Source organism: Protopterus annectens, chromosome 17.part0 (assembly GCF_019279795.1).
Source record: "Protopterus annectens isolate FY-2018-M chromosome 17.part0, PAN1.0, whole genome shotgun sequence".
NCBI classification, from domain to species: domain Eukaryota; kingdom Metazoa; phylum Chordata; order Ceratodontiformes; family Protopteridae; genus Protopterus; species Protopterus annectens.
Genome location: NC_056751.1, coordinates 539,364,036 through 539,383,734, shown reverse-complemented (window position 1 = coordinate 539,383,734; position 19,699 = coordinate 539,364,036). Strand labels below are relative to the sequence as shown.

Here is a 19,699-nt window from a genome sequence, read left to right as displayed (position 1 = left end):
CCTGCAGGAAGAAGATTCCAATCCTTTTTTGAAGGTCAGTGCATCATGGCATTTCGTAAAGTCTGTAAATACCAACAATAACGTTTTTTACTTTAAAGCCAGCTTTTTTGACCTGAAAAAGCAAATATTGAAATTCAAAAGTTTATTGTTAGAAAACCACTATTTGAACGAATCTGTTGACCTTAAAGTGGTGCCCTTGGGGCTCAGAGTGTATGCATTCCCCAATGGAAAAACTATTAAAGATAAAATTTATGTTGACATTAAAGATATTTATAATAAAGCTGGTTTAGAGGTATTGAAAGCATTAATCGGTTGGAATGTAGACAAAATTAAGTTCTTAGAGAACAGGTTAGCATAGTTGACAGTAAGCTTAACAAACATCCTGATCTTCAGGCCTTCCAATATTTATATTGGAATTTTATTGAAAAAAACAAAAGGCTTGTCAGTAATATCACTAATAAGAAAAAGAAAAAGTTGGCCTGAGACATTAAAAATTACCAGCTTGGGCAAGCCTTTCTTATTAAGAAGAAGGGCCAAAAACATGGTAATCATATTGATAACAGTCAAGCAAAGAAAAACACTGTATTTAGAAATATTCACAGGTTGGACTCCTTCACTAACTCGGAGACAGTCAATATGTCAAACAAAGACATTGGTGAGCAACATAGAGACATTTTAACTAGTGAGTCCATTGAGTCTTGTGAGCTATCATCTTTCTCTTCTTCAACTTCATTTTTTACATCAGCAACAGAGACTTGCAGTCTGCCTCCGAATCAAGAGGCTTTGACTGTGGTTACCAAGAAGAAGAGCAAGAACAAGTGATGCTAGAAAAAAAATTTCAATTTGAGTAATACGTTTTTTTTCTGAAACTGAACTCAGTTTGCTTGCTAAGGGTTTATCTTTTTTACCAGCCAACAGAGCCCCTGTTGTCAACACGTTCATCAACTTCAAATTATTTGTAATGAAGTTGAATTTAAAATACATTCTGATTAAAATTAACATGAATAATGTTGTGTTCAAAAAAACTAGTGCTTATGATCCTACACTTGTTCATACACTTAATGTTTTTTCATCTATCTGTAAGGCAGAGCTCCACAATGTTTTGCATGGTTCTACACACAATAGGTTTAACAAGTACTGTAATTTAAGCAGGCAAGAAATTGCAGCACTCAAAAAACTGGGTAGTTACACAGACATAAGATATATGAAAGCGGACAAAGGGCAAGGTATTGTCATCATGGAAAGCAGTTAACACAATAAAGCCATTGGTAATCTTTTGTCAGATAATACCAGTTATAAAAAAGTTTCAAAAAATTATGTGAGAAATTATAAAAACATTGATTTATGTCCGTTTGACTTGTTGCATCAGGGATACATTTCTTTAGACCTGTTTGAATTTCTTATGGTGAAAGAGCCGCAATTGGGTTATTTGTTTCGCATACCAAAGATACACAAGAATTTAAAATCACCTCCCTTTAGGCCTATAGTGTCTGCATCTTTTAACAAAACATTCAACATTTCTGCTTACTTAGATCATGTTAAACCCTATAGTTCAGAGAAGTAAATATTATTTAAAAGACTCATGGATGTTTTTGGATGAGCTCAAAAACTATAACTTCACTGGTAATGAAACTATGATGTGTACCATTGACATTAGTTCTTTATATACCTCTATAAATCAGGAAGAAGGTATCAAATCTGTTAAGTTATATTTAAGGAAATATTGTAAAGACTGTGGACATGATGCATCCATTATATGACAACTATGGGACACAGTGTTAAAAAGCAATTTTTTAAGTTCAATAGTAACATATTTCAACAAAAACGTGGTGTGGCCATGGGGACCCAAGAGGCTCCAGTGTTTGCTAACCTAGTTCTTTATTGGTGGGAGGAGGAGTATCTAGTTAAAATTCCATTTTTCAATCACATTAACTCCTACAGAAGATACATTTATGATTTGTTTTTCATTTGGTCTACTGACAGAAGTACATTACAAGAATTTTTGCAGGAGATCAATGACAATGTCAGTTGGCCTGACTTCACACTGAGTGACTTGGGAGAATCTGTTCATTTTTTGGACATCACAATCGATTTAAACATTGAAGAAAAGAGGTTTTCCAGTACTATTGTTAGAAAAAGCATATTCACTAATAATTATTTACATTAAGATAGTTTTCATCCTCCTTATATGAAATTGAATGTGTTTCATGGACAAATTATCAGATTAAGTCATCTCATTAGTGACTACCAGGTTTTTTAGAGGAAACAAACAAAGTTATCAGGTTGTGTGAAAAAAGAGGATATCCCCTTTCGAAAATGATTGTTATTGCTAACAATGTTAAATTATTTATTTTTATTTATTTATTTATTGACATTTGTTAACCGGGTTAGTCCAACTGGGTTTTGGCCCATTTTCAGTGGAGACCCAAGAAGAAAAGCTCCAGAAATACATAACATCAATTTTGATAAAGATAATAGTAATAAAACTCAGGTTACATTCATACAGAATAGTAATAAAACTCAGGTTACATTCATACAGGTATCAAATACACGTAAGTAGACAATACAAAAAATATTATTATGCTATATCTTTTTTTATAGAACTGTGAAAAAGGTGTGAAGGGGTAAAGTTTTCATTGCTTTAAATAGTGTATTAGGGAGGAGAGGAACTAGGTATGGTCATGGCAGGGGCAAGTTCTGGAGTTGAGTAGATAGGTTTTTAGTTCGTTTTTAAAATGAGAGGTATGAGAGATGGAGCGTATGCTGAAGGGAAGTTTGTTCCAAGCATGGGCAATAGAGTGTTTGTAGAGTAGTTTGCCTACAGACTTTTTTGGTTGGTAGATATCAAGTAGCTGTTGATTTGAAGTACGAAGGGACCTGGGTGGAATGTACAGAGAGATAAGGGAAGAAAGAGATGGTCAGAGTGAAGGTTTGTAGAGTGTCAAGTAAAGCATGTGAAATTGATAGAGTAGAAATAGTTGTGGAAGTTCAAGCCAGTGTAGGGAGTTTAATGAAGTGCAGTGATGTGAGTTATATGGGGAGTTAGTGATGAATCTGGCAATTTTATGGTAGGTTTGTTGGAGTTTATTCATAATGGTGGTCTGTATGTTGGTTAGAACTGGAGCTGCATAGAGGAGGGTGGGGCGGAGGAGTGATTTTCCTAGGCTGAGTCTGGTGTTAGGGGTGAGATATTTTTTGCTGCGATATAGTAGCCTTAGTTTTGGTGGGTTTTCTTTATAGATTGAAGTATGTGAAGGTTAAATTTTAGTTCATCATCAATGATGACTCCTAGTAGTTTGGTATGATTATCTGGTAGGATTGTAGTGTTGTTGAGAGATGTTATGACAAAGGAAGATTTGTGGTGAGAGAGAAAGTGGGGAAGAAAAAGTAAGAGTTTTGTTTTTTTGGGGTTAAGAATGAATAAGTTGTCTGAAAGCCATTGTTCAGTGGTTAGTAGAGCTTGTTGGGTTTGGGTGTTAGGGATGTTGTTAGAAATAAATATAAGTGTGGAGTTGTCAGCATACCATATAAGGAAAGATCCTTTACAAGAGGTGTGCAGATCGTTGGTGAAGATGTTAAATAGCAGTGGTCCTAAGATGGAGCCTTGGGGTACCCCAGAGGAGATAGAAAGAAATGGAGAGCAGGATGAGAGCCATTTGACAGATTGTTCTCTGCCAGATAAGTAGCTAGAGAACCATTTCAGTGTGTGTGGGGGGATAGGTGAAGTTTGGCAAGTTTGGCTAGTAGAATAGGGTGAGAGACAGTATCGAAAGCTTTGGAAAGGTCAAAGAAGAAGCAGGAAATGAGTTTGTTGTTATCAGCAATGGTGTGAGTAAAGGAGAGGAGTGCAGTGGTAGTGCTATTATGGGGATGAAAGCCATGTTGAGTAGGGGTAAGTAAGTTGTGGTTGAGGAGGTGTTTGAGAAGTTGGGTATGAATACATTTTTCTAGCAGTTTGGAGAGAGGGGATAGAACAGTGATGGGTCAGTAGTTGGAAGGGTCAGTGAAATTCCCACCTTTGTGCAGGGGGATTGTATAGAAAGATTTCCATAGAGTAGGGACAGTAGATTTGAGAATAGATCTATTTATTAGTGTGGTTATGAGATAGGCAATTGAGTCAGCATTTAATAAAGCTTTTTGATTTTATTTTTATTGAATAGTTCCTGCCAGTGGTTTCTTGGAATTTTGCTGTTCTTGTAGTTCTCCTAGTGAAAGAAAGAAATAGCCTACAAGAAATCAACACCTAAATATAACAAATCAGAAAAAAAATACTTGCATGTCACTTTGATACAGAAGGACAAACTTCTTTGCCATCCCACATAGCCCTATATCCATTTTCTTACACATCTCTCACACACACACACACACACACACACACACACACACACACACACACACACACACATATATATATATATATATATATTCTCACTCAGACCTTGTACCACGTTAAAGAAATACACTTCTGCTGTTTCTTTGAGCAGCAGTGATCTTGGAGAAAGAAATTCTAAGCACACTGCATCGGTCAAAGGAATAGAAATAAAACTCTACTTTGGGGAAATAAAAATGATACAAAACAAGATCAAATAGCTATGATTCAACCAAAATTTAACAGGTTAACTCATATGAAATTTTAATGCAGGATGACATCATAATAGAACAGTACTGAATCATGTATTCTTGGGGGTACGTATCACTTCACCTAAAACTCATTTCACCTAAACTCAATTCACCTAAACCAAATCACCTAATGTTCATTGCAACTAAAACTCATTTCACCGACAAGTAGTACAATAAGGCAAATTAAAGGTATATGTCCTTTTCCCCACTGTAGTACAAGGGAAAGGATATAGGAGGAGATGTAGTAAATGGATTGGACAGGAAGTGTTATGCTATTGGATGTTGGAATAGGAAGGGGCAAGAGTGGATGGTATAAAGGAAATTGTAATGGGGTGGGTGGGAATGAGGGTAGGTTAGGGGAGAGGAGAGAGCCCGAGCGGGGCAAGCACTCAGGGTAAGCCTAGCCCACAAAAAACTATCAGTAAGAGAGAAGGTTTAGGTGGTTAGGGAGGAAGTTGAAGGGGTGCAGAAAAAGTAGGAAAAAAAAAGAAAAAGGATTAAGCAGGAGTGGTGGTTGGAGAGAGTGCAGGGTTTCAGCTGTACAGGTGAGTAAGTTTTACAAATAAATTACCCATGCAGTACAGTAGGTTGAAAGTGCAAGAGTAGCTCTGGAGGTGGAACAGAGGAGCTTGTAAGGAGCAGAAAGATGAAGGCAGTGACTACAGAGAGTGATCAAGGGGGATGAATGCAGAAGAGCAAAAGTCACTAGCAAAGTGTGGGATATGAGATAATAAAAGAGACTGTATTAGTAGAGGAGGATAAAATGCAAGGTTTGGGCTGCTGGTGTCTTCTTAACATATCAACTACTAAAATGAGTCCATACAAGGCGCTGCACTTAATATGCGCAGGCACCATACAAGGAGGGCTGAAGCGTTTGACGAAAATAACAATAAAATCAAATAAGCAGTCATTCACTAGGACATATACCTAAGTGGTCTTTTTAGTCTAGATAACCTGCAGGACAGGTGGCCAAGATGGAGGAGGGTTTCAAGTTGAGGTCCACAGTAGGGCTTCTAATAGAGGCTAGGATAACCACAAGGAACACTCCACTAGTGGTTCTAAAGGGAAGAGAAGGAGAAGAGTTTGTTAAACAGGGAAGAAAAATAAGAGTAACTATTAAATAAAACAACATGCCTGGAAAATAAAGGATTACAAATGCAAGTCAGGGTAGGACACACAAAGGTCTAATATTACAACAATATACAAATCAGACCAGGAGTAAAACATTTGTGGAACGCATTGGCGTTATTCAGCTTAAGACCTAGAGATCTGTCTTGAGATAGGACCTACAGCCAAGGTTAGCTAGGCAGCAATTAACAATTCTAGCATAGCTTTTGGGCTAACTCTATATAATTGAACTATGATATGGGAAAAAATGTATTACAGCCAATAGTTGTTTGAGAACGCCAGCTACTGTTGCACTTAGTGACTGCATAGAAGTAACGCTAAAGTACAGTAGCAGGACTCTCGACAGATGGATGCTTAAGCGACACCAGTTTAGCAGTAATTCAACAGAGTTATTGCAAGTGTCGTACAGAAGAAAAGATAACAGCCTAGTAGCAGTACAACAGTTAGCAACAAAATGTAGGTTAGCACCAAATGAAAACAGCACAAGTTCAGTTAACAGTAAATGTATGCTTAGAAGACATATACTGAGAGATAGTCACATCACAAATATCGCCCGTGTTTCCCAGGTGTAGGACCTTCCCAAATTAATTATGGCACAGGAAATGTACAATGTAATAGACAATACTAAAGTACAAGGTTATAGAAATAAATTAATACAGTTGATGAACCGAGAAAAACAGACCTTGTGTAATATAGAAAGGTAGTTGCAATAGTGTAAAATAAGCGACACCACATGCTGGACTACCTCGGTGTTGTCTAAAACTGATGCAAGAATGCCATACATAAAGTACAACTCCAGGTTCTTAGGACCGGGCTTTATCAAAGTTAGTATGGTGGTCACAGTAGCTGAAATTAAGCGATGCCACATGCTGGAAATACCTCGATGCAGTCTGAGATTAAAGTTTAAACAAATAAATGCAGTTGCAGGTCCAGACGACAGCTCATTTCAGAGAAATACATAAAATAGTAAAATACAGATTTAAAATCGGTAAAATGCAGGTTCCATCTACAGAAATGCACCCAGCAGCCTTTACACAATAAAATACAATGAGTACAGAGCTTACTTGCAATACGCAGTAGTAGTAGTAGTACGCCAGAGGGGGAGACACTCAGCAGCAAGAATAGGTCTAGGAGATTTAAAAATGGCGCCCTCAGGTAAAGGCTATGTATGAAAGCATAGTACAGAAAGTGAAGTGGAGGGGAGGGGATAAGGCTTACGGAGCGGGGCAAGCACTCAGGGTAGGCCTAACCCACAAAAAACAATCAGTAAGAGAGAAGGTTTAGCTGGTTAGGGAGGAAGCTGGAGGGGTGCAGAAAAAGCAGGAAAAAAAAGAAAAAGGATTAGGCAGGAGTGGTGGGGGAGAGAGTGCAGTGTTTCAGCTGTACAGGTGAGTAAGTTTTACAAATAAATTACCCATGCAGTACAATAGGTTGAAAGTACAAGAGTAGCTCTGGAGGTGGAACAGAGGAGCTTGTAAGGAGCAGAAAGATGAGGGCAGTGACTACAGACAGTGATCAAGGGGGATGAATGCAGAAGAGCAAAAGTCACTAGCAAAGCATGGGATATGAGATAATGAAAGAGACTGTATTAGTAGAGGGGGATAAAAAGTAAGGTTTGGGCTGCTGGCATCTTCTTTCCATATCAACTACTGAAATTAGTCCATACAAGGAGCTGCACTTAATACGTGCAGGCACCATACAAGGAGGGATGAAACGTTTGACAAAAGTAACAATAAAATCAAATAAGCAGTCATTCACTAGGAGATATACCTAAGTGGTCTTTTTAGTCTAGATAATCTGCAGGACAGGTGGCCAAGATGGAGGAGGGTTTCAGGTTGAGGTCCACAGTAGGGTTTCTAACAGAGGCTAGGATAACCACAGGGAACATTCCACTAGTGGTTTTGCAATACGCAGTAGTAGGACGCCGGAGGAGAGACACTCAGCAGCAAGTATAGGTCTGGGAGATTTAATACATACACAGTCACACACAGCCACACAGTCGCACATAATTTGCACAACAGCCACACATCTCATATGCCAATTTCCCCTCCACAGGACCATACTTGATTCATAAACACATACATTACCAGAATAACGGTTGGTTTGAGGGGGACACATTACAGGAACTGGAGACAAACAGGTGGTGTACTGCTTATCACTGGAATAATCCCCCTTTCCTGCTAATTTGCTGCTTAGAAGACAGAACTGAGAAGCATACCAGAGTTAAATAACAAAAAATAACAAAATAAATAAAACTTTCTGTTACACAATAGGAAAAAACAGACTTGCAACAGATTTCCCTGACATGCAGGCAAATCTGTTACCACAATCACACTTGTTCTACCCCTACAAATTGATGCTGCTGAGCTCCTGCCAATGTCAGCCTGTTTAACACCAAATCCCTCATTACCAGATTATGGTAATGTCCCTAGGTCTTTCGCCATATGCAATGAATGCTAATTCTTTATGAAATGATGTTAGGCATGTAAGCAGAGCACACAGCTGGAAATTATTGCAAACATGGTTTGTAGCTAACACATATTTTATTAACTATCTATTCTCTGCTTTAATGTGTTGCCCTTTAATGCCAGAAATGCAACACAACAATCATGAATATCTGTAGTATGAGGCCATAAAACACATTGTGTACTATGTACTTCTGTGTTCTAATCCATTATATGCCAACATTCAGTACTGAGGTTCCTGCTATGAATTGTTGGATTGAATACTGGCATAATAAAGACAGTACACTGAAGGCTTGTACACTCCACCACACTATGCTTCATGAACACCTTCTGTTATTATCTTTGAGAGCACAGCCTGTGTGTGTGTGTGTGTGTGTGTGTGTGTGTGTGTGTGTGTGTGTGTGTGTGTGTGTGTGTGTGTGTGTGTGTGTGTGTGTGTGTGTGTGTGTGTGTGTGTGTGTGTGTGTGTGTGTGTGTGTGTGTGTGTGTGTGTGTGTGTGTGTGTGTGTGTGTGTGTGTGTGTGTGTGTGTGTGTGTGTGTGTGTGTGTGTGTGTGTGTGTGTGTGTGTGTGTGTGTGTGTGTGTGTGTGTGTGTGTGTGTGTGTGTGTGTGTGTATTTGTGTGTTTTTACAGCTCTCTTCATTCTATAATTGTCACATAATCCAGTTCTAGGGTGTTGGGAGCCAAAGCCTTCCCCAGCACTCAATGGGAGCAAAGTACAACTAATCCTAAAAAGGTTAACAATCCAATGAAGTTCTTATAGATCCCTTTCCAAGAAAGTTGTATTTTCTTACTGCACTTCTGTGCAGTGTCTGACTTCTGACCATGCAAATGTTTGATAAACAGATAATTAACTAATTAACTAAATGCATACATGCATGCATACATATATAATCTTCACTTTTAAAATATTTCTATGCTGACTTAACAGAAACAAAGATTTGCTTCAGTTACTGTTATTTGAACTATGTTCTGAACCATTTCCTGGACTATCATTGTTGCTCAGTGTGGTTATGCTACAGAATAGAATGGAAATAACATTCAAAATTAATCACCATGCTTAACTCAAATCATTAAAATGTTGGTCATTTTGTAATATCTACTAACATTTTGGTAGCAATTGGTCGTAGTACTCTTCACAATATTAAGTATCTTAAGCTCTTTCACAATGCAGTATCCAGTGGTGCAAAAGTTCTAGTCCTCATTATATGTTTTTGAAGCTGTTGTAAATGAGAAAGACAAATACAACCACTGTTTTAACATGTCTAATTCTTTGTTTTCAGAATCAGATGCAAACACAGATTTACATCAAAAAAATCTAATTCCACTTGGCTTAAGCTGTAAGTACTTAAAGTTCTTTACAATTTGTTTGCCCTTAAAATCTGCACTGCTGCCATTTGATGTGCTGCAAAAGTTTAGGACTGGATGATGAAAACAGTTTAGGGGCATATAATCAGAGTGAAAATCCCTGTATTAATGCATATCTGCAACAAAGTCATTTGGAAAAGTTGCAGTCCAAAATAATTAAATTTTTGTAGACTAGAAATGCATTCATAGCATAGCTTACATTCAGTACACAGTACTTTAGCAGTAGTTATATTACTCCTTTTTGTACCAGATATACCACATTTGGCTAATTATATGGACTCAAAAAAATGCATCCTTTTCTTGACACAGAAGGACTTACAAGGAAAAATGGAAGTTAATATACTTATCATAACACTGGATCCTTATCCCACTCTGTCTGTCTTGATTTATGGGTTATCCACCAATGAGGTGGATCTAAACCAGTAACTTCATAGGTTAGTACTAAGCTAACTGCCCTTGCGAGCCATTTTAAGCCTAGCCGATTATCCCTTGTGAGACTCAAACCCTGCGCCTTGTGTTTGTAAGGCAAACACCTTAACCATTTATCCACCCTCCCATCCCTAAAACAGAGCTTCATCCAGTGCATGAGCTCCTCCAATATTGTATAATGCAATTGTGGCTGAAAAGCAAGGAAGGACTGAAGAAAACAATTTATTTGTGTTTAGGTTTACCAGGTCCATCTAGAGGTAAGACAATAAGGATTGAGCATTATGGTAAGTATATACTTTTGTATCCTGTATTGTCCCCTCCACTTGCCTTGACTTATGGAATGGAATCTTCAGCTACCTGGCTTCCTAGATACTATTAAGACAGGATACCCTTTAGTATGACAGATCCAAAGGAAGACCTGGACCTAGAAATCATATCAAATTTGTAGTGTATAATGAAGGTATGCATTGTTGGCTATATTGCCACAGCAAAATATTATCTATAGAGGAGTTTCTGAAGAAGGTCATGGAATTAGCAACTTACCTTACAGAATGGGTATTACATTTAGAGTCAACAAACGTATTGTTGATAGAGTAACTATGTATAATACACACTGACAGCCATCTGGACAAAGTGACTTTCAAAACCTTGAAGCCTAACTTAGCTGAAAAGGAGACAAAGAGTTGGTTATCTTTATAGAATTCTTTAGTGCAATACAGGTAAAAAATGAAGCTGTCTGTGAACATCCAAAATGTGGAATAGAAATTCTCCTTTGTTAGTATGAGGGGAAAGAAAACTTGCATGTGAGTACTGTGGTTCAGTGTTGATTCAGAGGTGGACTTGTGTACAAAAGAAGGATTCAGCCTCTTAGAGACACCATTTTTATGAAAAGAAAACAGATATGGAGACTTGAAGTAAAGAACATAACATCTTGTTATCCTTTTTGCTGACATAATACCAACTAAGGGCATTGTTTTCTGTAACAATTATTTTAAACAGCAGGAAGAAGCAGGCTCATAGGAAGCTTGAGTAAGGGTCTGTAAAACTAAATTAAACCATAATGGAGTGGGGTGTTTGATTGGGGTATAAGAAAAATGTTAATTTCAGAAAGGTCCTACAGACTGTTTGGGCAGCTAGGACAGTAGAGTTAAAACCATGTTGAAAATTGGATATGGCTACCATCTGAACTGTGATAGTGGAATAATTGGAGCAAGAATCATATAATGTTACAAGGAACTGTAAGACTGATGGACAAAGAGCTGAGAAGAGGTCTAGACCTTGATGAAATGCCCAAATTTAAAACCTCTTCTATTTACTTTTGTACGTTTTCCTAGTGGCATCTCTCTGTGAAGCCAAGAGGATCCAGACAACCCAATCATTGTTAGTTTGTTTATAAATGTGCCCTTTTAGTAAATCATGGATTAACATGGTCCTTGAACTGACTCCATCAAAAAATAATGAATTATTGTCTTTAACTGGAGTGTGAGGAGCCATGCAGTTAACTTCAGGGAGACAATGCCTGGAAGGATGTCACAAGGGATCCAGATGGAGATACTACCGCTATGGCTTATTCTTGAGCTGAGGCAAAAGCATTTGAAACCAGATTTGCATGAGCCAAAAGGGGCTATAAGGATGACAGAAGCCATGCACAATAAAACTTTCTGAAGGAATTTCTTCATAAGGGGATGAGGAGGGAAGCTGTAAAGGAAATCCAGATGGCCAAGGAGGGACCAGAGCATCCCTAGGTGTTTGTCCCTGTAGAGGGATAAGGGCAAAATACCTGCATTTGGTATTAGTTACAGAGGCAAAAAGGTTGCAGCAAGGCTGATCCAGTAACAAAATATTGTTTGTGCCACTGTCAGGTAGTGGGACTACTTATGAGGCATTAAGACGCAATATCTGAGCCTGTCAACTAAAAGCATATGTGTTGCAGTTAGAAAGCATTGTAAAGACAGTGCCACTGGCAAGCTCTCATGGCCTTTTGGCAGAATGGCAATAAACAGGCTCCTCCTTGCTTGTTTATGTACCACACTTACAGAGGTGTTGTCCATGTGGATTAAGATCACATGCTATGGAAGGAAGTCCTGTACATCCTGCGATTCCAACTCAGATAACCCTCATCTTCATTAACGTGATATGAAAATGACCCACTAGTTGTGACCATGTCCCTTCGATTACTTTCCACTCATAATAACCCCCACCCCAAAGAGGAGGCATTTGTGGTGACTGTGGTAGATGGAAGGGCCAAGAAAACTGTATTACCACCTTGAACTACATATAGCTAAATCGACTACAGCAGATGATGTTTACATATAATAGAGAGGAATATGGAAAAACTGAAAGGGTAAGAAGACTGAGTCCATTGAACACTGAGAAGCTGTCACTTGGTACCGAGCATGTAAGACTAGTGTTATGAAGGCTTCCATCATACCTAATGCTTTTATTACCAGAGAAGCAGGAAAGTAACTTGGAACAATATGTACATGTTGAGCTTGAGTGTTATAATCCCAGCTGTAATCAGACATGACAACATATTCTTTAGTAGAATGTGTTATAATCCTAACTAATTCCATGAAATAATATAGTCTCAGTAGTATGTGCTATAATCCTAAGTGTAATTCCATAAAATAATATATTCTCATTAGCATGTGCTATAACCCTTACTGTAACTCCATAAAATATTTTCAATATGATAGTATTATTCTAACTGTAATCAGATAAAATAATATATTCTCAATATTATGTGCTGTAACCCTAACTGTAATCAGATAAGATTGTATATTGTGAATAGTATGTGCTATAATCCTAACTATACACAGATAATGCTTTCTTACCCTGTAATTTTAACTTTAATCAGAGAAGAAAATATATTAACAGAAGCCAATGTTGAAACTGTAAATCAATATTTTGTATTACCTGACAAATTCTTCTAATAATTGCCATAGCATTTTTACTGTAAAATTACTTTGTTTATAAATGTGTCTTTGGCTAGGTCATTGCTAAAAATGATCATTAGACAAACCAACCAATTCAGTTAACAAATAAAAAAGCAAACATATGAAAATTAAGCAAAACATTCCACAATCTGGAAATCTACAAATTTACAGTATGTGTTACCATAACAATTACTGTTGAGGTTGAGGATAGCTGACCTAAATTTATTGTCAGGATGTTGTTTACTTAATTAAACCGAGTAGATATTGGGGTCTGTATACTAATTTATAAACTTCTGTCATCTCAGAAATCTGAACCTCATTTTGAAGAGTAAGACTGACTGTCTGTTATATGAGACCCAGATAGGAGTGGGACTTCTGAAAGGAAGGTGTCAATTAGGCTAAGGGGGGTGAAAGGCAACACTTCAAAACACAGAAGAACAACAAAAACATGAAAAATATTTCATTTAAGCAACTAAGTTTACCAGATTACAAACACACACACACACACACACACACACACACATATATATATATATATATATATATATATATATATATATATATATATATAGGCTTCTAGTTCTTTAGTATTTTTTTAATTTAAATTACAGTCTAACCGTTTGTGCTATTTCTTCTTTCTGTATTTCACTTTTCAAATGTTAATACTTTTTTTTTCTTTTTTCTTTGATACCTCTGCAGTCCAGTTCTCCTTACCAGATGTTCTCTTAAGTTATGATTGTATCTAGTCCATTAATCCACCTTCTGGTATTACTTTATGGTGTTACACACAACTAGTTGCCTGTTCTACTGCATTAAATGTTTTAACATCCAGTGCCAACTGTATTTTTATTTATTTTTTTTCTGGAAAAATTAACATTTATATTTTTTCCACAAAATTTTCACCAAGAGCCAAACAGCTGTCTTTTTTTTTCTATTATTTTCACTGAATAGCCATTACTAAATCTCACACTGTTTGCACCAAGTTTTGGGAGGGTGCTGTTTTGTGTAGATCTCAGTAACAGTCCCTTCTGTATATACAATAGATATTTCACAATTGTGGATCCTTTATTTGTAGTTTGGTCTTGTACCTCTGTCAGCCCTTTCAATGCCACAAGACAGGCTTTCAGTCAATTTTATTGTTTTGGGAATCCATGTAGACAGAATGGGTACACTATTGTTTCCTTTGAAATTCTCCAAAAATTCTCCACATGTTTTGATATTATTTCATCTCTCTCTGTTTTTTTTCTGAGTCCTCCATCAGCTCCGTTAGCTATGTATTTTGCTTTAAAATAAATTCTGTTTGATATTTCTCTTTCTTAAATTCCCAGCTATTTAATTTAACACAGTTTATATTTCTATGTTTATATCTGTGCATCATGCTTAGGTATTATACTGCCTTTTGTTTTATATAGTTTTGCTTTGTGTTGTCTATTTTATTCTCAAGTAATTCTATTGTAGTGCATGAGGTCTGTTGTCATACTCAAATGTCAATTAAATGACATCCTGGTTCAGCACTACTATATAGCGAAGGACCTGACGTTAACAGTGCTAAGAAAGGTGCTTAACAATTGTGTTATTTAACTGATATTTGAGGATAAATAACAGCAGCGGAACATGAAGTGAATTTATTTCAACTCTGTTTTCGTCTGCTCTCTACATTACATTCAGTAATAACAGATTTGGGAATCAGATGCTTTCCTCACACAGGGAAATCTTAAAGATGAAAAGTGATTCCCAAATGCATTGCAGCTTTCAAAGGCAGCACAACACTGGCCTTTTTTCCCTTATTTTGCTTAATTTTTCTGTAGCCACTAGTATGTGTAAAAGGTAAATCACCATGCACTTACAAGAATTCTGATTAGCTCTCTGTAACTTAAAATTATGTGTTCTTGACATGGAAGCCACGATTCACGTCTTGTGGTGAATTTCTTGGCATCCATGTCTTGAACACATAATAATCATGTTACAATCAGTGACCCAATCATAACCCTCTATTTTATTGTCACTTTCTTACATTGATATAAGCAGTTGTTGCACATATTTTTTTAAGCAGATTCTTCTTGTGACAGTTTACTTGAGCTCAATTTGTCAGGTAGTTTTCTGGGTTTCTTAACAAACTCACAGGAATGTTATTATTTTTAAATGATTTTTCTTCACTAAAATATTGTTTCAGTCAGGATATAACATTATTACTTCCTAGGCTTATTTAGTTCACTTCTATGAGGTATTCTGCTACTCCGTCATCATCATCATCATCATCCTGGCTACAGACCCCATTTCACACACATTTCAAAGGTGCTATTTAATGTTTTATAGGTAGAATACAAACTTTTCTTTTTCTTTACACCTTTACCTTTTCTTTGAGTTTATGTCAACTCAGACAAAGTATTTTTACAGACTGACATGTGTGAATTCTGCCAAACCCCATAAAAATTAAGAAAGATAAGATAGATAGACAGATAAATACATATATGAGCTCTCTCATTAATCAAAACTACCAAATGTCAACACCTGTTTTTGTCTATACACTTTGGTGAATAAAACAGGTGTCTGATGACTGTGTGAGACTGACAATCTCTGGGGTTGGGAAATATGCCCCTTACCATGGCACTGTGCAATCACAGAGTTAGTATATATAACTAGTAGGGGGTGTGACAGCTGCATATGGGAGAGGGTGCAAGGCTCTTGTCCCGCCTGCAAAAAATAGTAGTTTTGTTTTGCATGGTCTGAAGTTGTGCCTCGGAACATGCACATTAAGCACACACACACACACACACACACACACACACACACACACACACACACACACACACACACACACACACACACGCACACATGTTATAATAATGTGTGTGTCTGTATTTCTGAGTAGCATAGGTACACTCCGAAATTGGGGATAAACCTGTTAAGCATTACTCTAGCATGAGACTTGATCATAACAATTGTTACACAATCCTCTAAATGCTTGCTGCTATGATTTGGTCCCATGCTAAAGACTAACAAATGAGAGTGCCATTAGTTAAAACAGCTTAATTTCTGCCTGCTGCCTATGCCTATAAATTGTCCCTTGAGTTTGTCTTATATTTTTGCTGCTTCCCTCATATTTTGTGTTCTCCTGTTGTAAATCATGGAAGATTACAGTCAATCAAAAATGCCACAATTTAGAATATTTAAAAACTACATTCTTAGTTTTTATAATTTCTTCCCTTCAAAATTTTTACACAAATAATGTGAGGGGTGTGCTGCTGTCTGAAAGTGGTCGCCAAGTGCTTTTACTGGCTTTCATAGCAGGTAAATCACGTTGCTCCTTTTTTATTTATTGGTTGCAATATTTGGAACTAAAACTTCATGCACTACAAACAATTCTTGTGTTCTTGACATGGAGAGCTGACCCTAATCCTCTCTGTCTCTCTCTCTCTCTCTCTCTGTGTATATATATATATATATATATATATATATATATATATATATATATATATATATATATATATTCATGGATGCAAGTTAATAGTGTTTGTGCTATCACTGTGCATAGATATACATGTTTTAGTTATAATGGTTCACTAATTCAGGAAAGACCCATCTTTTTCATAAACTCTTCACTTTTGTACCCTGCTTTCTAGAACAGCTTAAGTTTGGATCCCTACATTAATAACTACATTACACTAATGTACACAGGTGATATTTTGTTTGTTTCTTTGGTATTTCATTTAGTATCTTAGTTTATTGTTTATCAGTGTATGCTATTTGTTTTGTACTGTTGCAAACATTTGCACTGATTTTAAAAACAACCCTGAATAGTAAACCTCCATTTTTGGAACATTAATGCATTTATCTTAATGTGATTAAAAATATGTCTGCTTCAGTAATTTAAGGTGTGTGTGTGTGTGTGTGTGTGTGTGTGTGTGTGTGTGTGTGTGTGTGTGTGTGTGTGTGTGTGTGCACGTATATATGTGCATGTTTATCTGCATTTTTCATGTTTTTTTCCTTAAATGGCTGTGCTATAAAGCCATGTAGTTAGGAAATACACTCTTAATTATTACTTCCAATAGTTTCACAGAACTAATCACATCTTTAATATGGGCCTTCATATAATATATTACTTTTTATTTGCAGCTGCTGTGAGAGGAATATGTAGCACTTGGGGCTATGGTCACTTCAAACAGTTCAGCAACAAAACATATGACTTCATAGGACACTGCAAGTACATACTTTCTGCAGACTGCTCAAGTTCAGATCCGTATTTCAGCATTCAGTTCAAACGTGATCGCTCAGGAAAAATTATCCAGATTGAAGTTGTGTTACCACTCGTCACTGTTCTGTATGAGAATTCCACTATTGTAGTCAGCAGTGAAGGGTAGGTTAGATTCTCTTTTCAAATGCATTTTATTATAATGACTCACTGTAAAAAGTCAGTGTAACTTGGTATTTGTATGTGGTAAGTGCATGCATCATACTCATACAACCTGTAAATAACTTGCCGTGGATACCTTTTAACCGACTACTCATACCTGACAGATAAACTCCATCTGCAAGCTTTAGAAAAATAGAATGTTGAAGTTACTGACAATAAGCACTTAGAAAGCGGAGCATATTATGTGTTAACATAATCTAACAAAGGAAAGTTATTTCAATATCCTAAGATTCTTATCAGTGTTGTTACTATATGCTGTTACATATTGTGAATGAAAAAATAAAAGAGTGGAAAAATGTAACAGGATACCTTCATTCTGAAAGGCATGTTGTTTTGAAGTTTAAAGGAATGTCTATTTGATAGCAAAACCTCGACACATAAGAAAATGGCTGCTTTACGTAGAAACAACTTTCAATGTTACTAGGAAGTGATTCAACAAATAATGAACTTCTTCTTCTAGACTTAATTCAGCAGAATATTATTCTTCCCTCCATAAGGCAGAACAACAGTGATGGATTAGCATCAGGAACCCAAATTTGTAAAAAGGGCACACAGGCTGAAATACCTCCATGTCCTTCTTTTCTCATCATTGTTAACTGGATTCCAGAAATATCTAAGTATTATTAGTCAGTTTCAAACCACTTCAAAGTTCATCTTCAACCCACAAATGTTACAACATCAGATGTCTTGATAATGGCTCCAAAAAAACTCAGGAAGGATCAGGACCAAAAGTATTACATTATGTAGGCTTTGGGATGCTTGTCCTTCCTTTGGCTGGAATGTCATCATTTACTTAGGTTATAAGCCCCTTTTAAAGAAGAACGTACTTATTATTCAGGGATAACATAATCTTATATTTTCTCTGTTTCTTGATGTTTTTGCTGTTTGCCATAGTTACACTGCAGCAAGTCTCCAAAACGCAGCGCTCCTGATTGATATTTATATACAGTATTTGTTGAAATGTGAAATGCAAACACATTGCTGTTTTTATGTTTTCTCTTTACTTTGATTTTTAAAGGAACATGCATTTGTTATTATTAACTGGAAATGCTCCCAGCATATTTCTGTTCCTGCAACAATACCTGTTGGAGCTATACTACATCTTGTTAAACATGTTTGTTTGTGTCTTTTCCTTTTTCTTTTCCTGGTCGCCAACCACAGAACAGAATTTTGGTTGTTGATTTTTTTATGCCGTTTGTTTTATGGCTCTGATACACAGCCTTGCAACTAAGGTACACCCATTCACCATGATGTCTACTACGAGAGAAGACGCCTAGCTGAGAAATCGACGACACAATGTCTTACTGTGGTGTATATAACGCTCAAGACATGTACTAAATAAAATATTTTATTTCAAGTTTGCTTCCCTTTACACCCAGTGCATGTGTGTGTGTGTGTGTGTGTGTGTGTGTGTGTGTGTGTGTGTGTGTGTGTCTGTGTGTGACCAAAGCTGAAGAATGTCATACACTGTCTAAGACAAAGATGACTTTACTGGAGTAGGATGGAGGCTATGTAGTCACAGGAAAATAGATCCCGAAGTGAAAACCAAACTATCATTGAAATTAACTCTTTTATTTCCTTTTTTGTAGCATAGTAAGCTTGCAAGCTGTCAACCCCCCACAAAAAAATGTTTACATTGGGGAGAGTCCTTAGGATGGGGACAGAGCAAAGAAAGAGAGTCCTTACAATATGTTGTGCCAATCTAATCCTTATACTGCAATGAAATGGCTCCAAGTTGCAACAGAAAGGAAAAGAAAATAAATACTGGGTCAGAAGGCTTACAGATTAAACTCCTTCTCAAACTCCTACCTAAAACTCGTTGCAAGAAAAAAAAATGACCCAGAGTAGAATTTAAGAGAAAAGTTTTGCTTGCTGGACTGATCTGTCTAATGAAATTACAGCTTTCTGTAGAGGACAGAGGATCCAATTGAAACAGCCTGGGTGAAGTATAAAGACTTCATCCCAGCTTAATACACACAGAGTCCTTAAACATAACAACAATAAACAGAATATTGAGACAGAGCCTACGTCATTGAAACAAAACCCACAATGAAATCAGAATTTTATTTTTATTTTATTTATTTTATTTATTTTACATTTGTTAACTGGGATAGTCCGACTGGATACATGTCCATTTAAAAGCTCCAAACCAGTACAACATTTTAATAAAGTCACAGATTCATTCACAAAAACTATTACTTATTCCATAATTATTGTTCAGGATGATCGAGAATAGACATGATAAAGAAATATGATGCCAGGTATGGTTTAAGTTTAGCTTTAAACTGATTTAAAAGTTTGTTCCAAGTTCTCCTGCAGAGTTGGTGAGGAGCAGAACT

General features: G+C 36.7%; 1 protein-coding gene across 1 annotated transcript in view; it reads left to right on the top strand.

Annotated features, from left to right (window-relative positions):
* Positions 1-19,699, top strand: part of LOC122791453 (mucin-6-like) — a 1,454,314-nt gene that overhangs the window by 37,532 nt on the left and 1,397,083 nt on the right. Inside the window, exons 2-3 of the mRNA XM_044059198.1 lie at positions 9,497-9,553; positions 17,063-17,303. Of these exons, the coding sequence (XP_043915133.1) occupies positions 9,497-9,553; positions 17,063-17,303 (298 nt within the window). The remainder of the gene's footprint in view (positions 1-9,496; positions 9,554-17,062; positions 17,304-19,699) is intronic.